At 36.4% G+C, this 5,656-nt stretch overlaps 1 protein-coding gene across 3 annotated transcripts in view; it reads right to left on the bottom strand.

Moving 5' to 3' along the window:
* The window catches only part of LOC137983005 (QRFP-like peptide receptor), a 20,909-nt gene extending 16,557 nt beyond the window's left edge, over positions 1–4,352 (bottom strand). For 2 of the 3 annotated variants that reach the window (XM_068830163.1, XM_068830164.1), the window contains exon 1: positions 4,093–4,352. In XM_068830163.1, the coding sequence (XP_068686264.1) occupies positions 4,093–4,161 (69 nt within the window). In that variant the 5' untranslated portion in view covers positions 4,162–4,352. Of the gene's footprint in view, positions 1–1,717; positions 2,140–4,092 lie in introns of those variants that run through there. The other variant, XM_068830165.1, reaches the window with a different exon arrangement.
* Positions 4,353–5,656: the final 1,304 nt, after the last annotated feature.

Here is a 5,656-nt window from a genome sequence, read left to right as displayed (position 1 = left end):
ATTTGGGGTCACTTAGAAAAAGATGCTTAAGTGATTTGAGAAAGGAAGAACTGACTGAAATTCAAAGAGATTAAAAATATTACACGTCTCATGATTCGTAAATTACTAAGCCAAGACAAAGCTCGCCAAGAAGGAAAAAATGAATTTCTCCGGGAAGTCCTGTTTATTGGAGTCGCCTTTTTTTTTTTTTTTGTTAGTGTTTTAACGAATTACGCGAGCAGCGTTCGAAACTTGATCAACTGCAAATTTTGTTGTTGTATAGCAAAAGCTACTGAATATTACTGAAAACTTGCTTGTCCGGGCCAAAATCTTTCAGTAAAGTGATTTCAAATTGCTCGATCTTGTAAAAAAGAAAAGGAAAAGCAAATTGGACCACTACATCATCACCTCACACTCAGTGTCTGGCTCCAAATGCAGTTTTCACGTCATTATCTATAAATACTACAACTTCTACTATCCAACGTTTTTTTTGTCCTTAAAATCTGTTTTCTGCCGCGTACCTATTACGAGTACATAACGCCATTTAAAAGAAGGGGTCGCCGTGCTCGTTCAGGAGAAAATAGCCATTCCTTGACAGAATAAGCTTGGCGTAAGTGATAATCCGCCATTTTATCAATGTACGAGAGCTACTGCGCGTGCCAATGACCCTAACCCAAAAATTTAGCAGTCGCTATTCGAAGCAGAGAAGACATACAAGGCCTAATGAAAGGGCAGAAAGAATTTAAGCTGGTAAAATATGCTGATGACCTTACTCTGTTTGTACCTAATATTGAATGTGTAAAACTCATCCTTCAATTGTTTGATACATTTACAATTTGTTTAAACTTGAAGGTTAATCATACTAAAACTGCGGCAATGTGGATCGGTTCATGCAGACAAAATACAGCGACACTTCAGGGCTAACGTGGAACAAAAGTGTCAAAGCCCTGTGCATAGTACTAACCTATAATGAATAATGATACTGACCAATTTCGAAAAATTCTTGAGATAAATTAAAAGACGAGTACGTTCAAACACAAATGGGGTTATGGAATTGCGGAGGTCGCTTACTATTTGGCAAAGTTATTTGGCAAAATGTTATATGTGATCTCAGTTCTAACAACTCCAAAAGATTTTGTAAAACAATTAAATACTATTATCTATAATTTTTTTTATGGAAAGGGACAGATAAAATAGCTAGTCTGGGAGCTGTAAATGACCTGATCTACGGAGGCTTGAACTTAATAGATCTGGAAGCGTATGTTTAGTCGTCAAGATTAGCTTGGCTTGGTATAATTTTTTTTAGAAGGCTCGTCCCTATGGAAAGCTAATATTAATTATTTGCTTGAGGATTTTGGCGGGTTTTTTTTTTTTCTTTAGTTTTAATAGACCAATTCGGCTAGCTCAATGTTGTACCCAATTCAGAGCCTTTGGGAATAATTAACAATTATTGGACGAGGTTTAGCAAAATATCGTGATTTGTCAATGGCGAGCAGATCAATTATTTGCCAAAGCCGAAGGCTGAGGCAAATAATTGATCTGCGAGACACTGACAAATCACGATATTTTGCGATAACCGAGGTCAATAATTGTTTTATCATTCGATTACCGAATTTGTTTTTTGTTTTTGTTTCCGAGAAGAGTAAGCGCGCGTTGCCTTGCAGAGTCGAATAATAGCACCAATCAATTGGTTTCCTTATCAGCATAATTATATTTGTAGACTTCAATTTGTACTTACAGTCAAACGATCAATAACACTAGGCATCAACAAAGCTGAAGAATTTCACAGTTTTCAATGCGCATCCCGACAAGTGAAGCTTTGGTGTAAAGCTCGCCATTTTTTTTTCTAGCTTCAGCATAAAATCTCTTCAGTACATATGCATTCGCCAACTTGTCCTTCGCGTCGATGACACGAGTGACTCTTCGTCTACCTTTCTTTCCTTGAGATACTCTCGAAATACGTTAAGTGCAACTTTTGTTTCTTTCTTAGTATTCTCACTGTTCTTTCGATCAACTAAAGATGTCGAATCATTCTCTGACAGCTCGGGAAACCGATCTGCCATTTTCTCACAAGAGCGTGATGTCAACTGCGCATGAGCAGAATATTATTTGCAGCAAAACACTTATTTGTAGGCAGTTATTTGCAGGTCACGTGGTGGGCTCTCGGCCAATGAAAAGGAAGGACAAAATACATCGAATGATAAAACGTTTTGTTCCAAATATTTCCATATGAATGCTACGTTATCATGCAAATACAAAACAGAAAGAATCTTAACCCCGAGAGATTTGAATTGGGTACAACATTGCGTTAGCCGAATTGGTCTATTACGGTGTCAAAGACTGTAACGTTAATTCCACCTTTTACAGAGAACTTCTCCAGTGGTGGGCTGACTTAAGAATTGCCTTTTCAACAAAGAGATCTATATCTTATAATATAATTTGGAACAACAAACATATTAAGATAGCTAATAAAACAATATATTACTCAAATTATATTAAACCAGGTATCCTGCTTATTAACCACTTGCAATTTAACAATAATAAGATATAATCTTATAATAGTGCTAAAAGTAAAGGTTTGAAGCATAAATTTTTTTTAGTCTGGTCAGCAGTTCGTATGGCAGTTCCTGCCCACCTGAATGATTTGGATGTGACCGAAAGTGAAAGAGAAAGCTCTTTGGAATTTCACTGTGGGGAGAAAATCTTAATCCGACTGTATATAAAAATAACCACTTTCATGAATTGCTTGTTTCGGGTAAGGCAAGAGTTTCAAGAGGCTTTGCTAAAATGAAAGAGGACTTTGGTTTAGTAAATTCAGTTGTTACTAAAGCGTTCATAAAAGTGAAGACTGTCTCATCCGAAATGTTTATCAGATGTTTCCAATTCAAAATCATATCGCTTTCACTAATTCCCGTCAAGTCAAAATAGGTTATGTTCCAGACGATTCTTGCACATTTTGTAGAGTTAGCTCAGAAACTGTTAATCATCTATTTTATGAATGTTTTCATACTAACCAGTTTTGGAAGGATTTCAAAAAATTTTGGTTTGCACTTTCTCGTAAACATGTTGAATTTTCCTTGCAGGATGTTTTGATAGGCAAAGAAGACGAAGTAAGTGACTTACTACATCACTTAATTATTGCAAAATGGCATATCTGGACGAGTCGTAAACGAAGTCTCAGCACAAATATTACTGTTTTAAAAAAAAATGATTAATATGAAATATAAGACTCAAGAGTACATAGCCTTAAAAGACAACACGGAAAGGAAATTTCAGGCCAGACGGAAATTATTTATGGATAGTAAATTATCATCTGTTCTCAATGTTTGTACCTCCCAGCGGGGGAGGAGCTTAATAAAAACTGGATCAATAATTTGACGGATAACCGTGCTTGTCGCCTGTTATGTCCTTGGCTGTTTTGTTTGTTTATTTGTTTGTTTGTATCCCAGTGCTTGTTGACACCGGTTTCGTTTCTAGTGACATAAGCTGAATAGTAAGAACAAAACGAAGTCAAATAATTAAGTAAAAATCTTTTTTTTTTTCTCGCTTCTCAGCCACTTCTCAGCCACTGGTAACCCTGGAAAAGCCTTGTCTGAGGAAATATGAAGCAGGTGGAAACTTGTCTTCAGGTTTTTTTCTTTGTCGGCCGTGCCAAAAACGAAGGAATAGCGCCACGTGATCGGTATTTTCGAAACTGCAGAGCCACAAAAATGTTATCTCTGCTCATCCGAAAAATTCTCAATTTCACCAAAACCATCATGGATGACCGGTGAGTACTCTGGGTGTGAGAGAATGTGACACCCCCTTTAAATGAGAATTAAAAAATGGTGACTGCTTTGAGGCTGCTGTTGATCACTTTCCTTATACTTAAGTTTTAAGAAATTTCGGTAAAGTTGAGATTTCTTTATTGAAGGACGAGTCTATAAGGATTTTACTCAAAACGTGTCGATTTTGAAAAACAGGATGCCATTTGTATGTTTCCAAGAAGACTGTACAGGTTGATGGATTTACACTGAAGTGGTTAACGAAGCATTCTTGACGAAATCTTGTAATTTTGTAGTTTTAAAATGCTTTTTTGGAATCCACGAAAATAGATTTGAATTGCATACGCACCTGGAAATTAGACATCACGCTTTCGTGTAGGGATCTTCTCTGATAACTATTGGTGTTTTTCCTTGACATCTGTTCAGGCCTTTGGGAATTGCATCAGTTCTGTCTCGTTTGTTTTCATTTTTACATATCAAATCATTAATTTTTTTTAAGTACAAACAAATTATTAATTACGCAAATTAAAATTGTTTTCTAGTCAGTAACAGGCTGGACAGATGCACTTCGGAATCAATCACCAAATTCCATTCAAAGGACAACCAAAATAAACCTACTTTTAGCCAAATGGGCCTTCGGATACATCATATCTGCAGCTCCCATAGGATTTGCATGGGAATAAAATATGCAAACATGTCCCGCCAAGCTCACCATAAATTACTGAAGAAAATTTAAAAAGCGCTATCACCTTTTTAATGACGCTTTCGGCATTTGTGTATAATAACACCTGTTCGAGGTCTTGGTATTGGTCGTTGATACTTTGCAGAATTAACTTCTAGCCATTAGAGATATAAAATACTGAGAAGCTTGTAGTTTTATTACAGTTTTCTTTTTGTGTCTCCTGGTAACGTTGTATGTAAAAGTTAGGAACAATTTGAAAGCATTTTCGAATTTCTCGACGGTCATTAACATCAACAACAAGTTTGAGCCGAACATTTATCATTGATCACCTGTTAAGGATGCCTTCGGCATTTGTCAAATAACGACTGTTTGAGGTCTTGATAATGGTTGTTGACATTTGCAGAATTGACTTCTAGCCATTAGAGATATAAAAAAGTTTTTCAAATTTTGTCTGGCAAGTTAGAGACAGTTTGCTGCGTGTTTTAGTTTTAAGAATGGAACATGCTTTACATGCGTATATCCACTGGTGAAGCACTTCCCCCATATTTTTTATTGACTAGAAACAACCAAACATACCACAATAAGTATTTTTAGTACAAAGAAGATTCGTAACTTACAGTTTCCGTCACTTATAACAGATTTCAATTTTCGCCTCAGTAGTGGTAATAACAATGTTTTTGCAGCTTTCTCCCTTTGTTTTAACTTTGTCATGCCTTTTCTTCCCTCTGCGTTAAGTATTAAATATTCAGCGCCCAATTCCACTTCCTTCGACTGGCGTCAGAAACGAAGCTGTCTTCAAAACTCCAACATTCGTCAGATGAGCTTCGCGCACGAAATCTTCCACTCCCTAGTAACAACCAATACTCCTTATGGGACGCCGATTGGGACATTATATTTTAAAAATATATCTTAAACTTACAATTTATGCTAAACTTTCGGTGTTATGGAGTGCTCTCAGAATGAACTTTCTGCAGAACTCAACAATTATGGCCAACTTTACTTGTACAGATGTGTGGTAATGTTTTAGATTGTCCTAAACTTGTTCTTTTGTGGAGGGTTTCAACTGGAATTTATGCCAAACTCAAAATTCATGCAAAACTCAAAATTTCTTCCCAACTCAAAATTTATGGCATAATGATGGACTGGTACGGATGGCATCTTCAATAGAATATGGCGGCGAGAGTAACACTAACGGTCTTGCTTATTTTTTCACTGCTGCGAGGCAACTTGT

The sequence above is a fragment of the Montipora foliosa genome, chromosome 13 (genome assembly GCF_036669935.1).
Source record: "Montipora foliosa isolate CH-2021 chromosome 13, ASM3666993v2, whole genome shotgun sequence".
Classification (NCBI taxonomy): Eukaryota; Metazoa; Cnidaria; class Anthozoa; order Scleractinia; family Acroporidae; genus Montipora; species Montipora foliosa.
The sequence above is the reverse complement of the archived record's forward strand: the minus strand, read 5'-3'. Positions and strand labels throughout refer to the sequence as shown.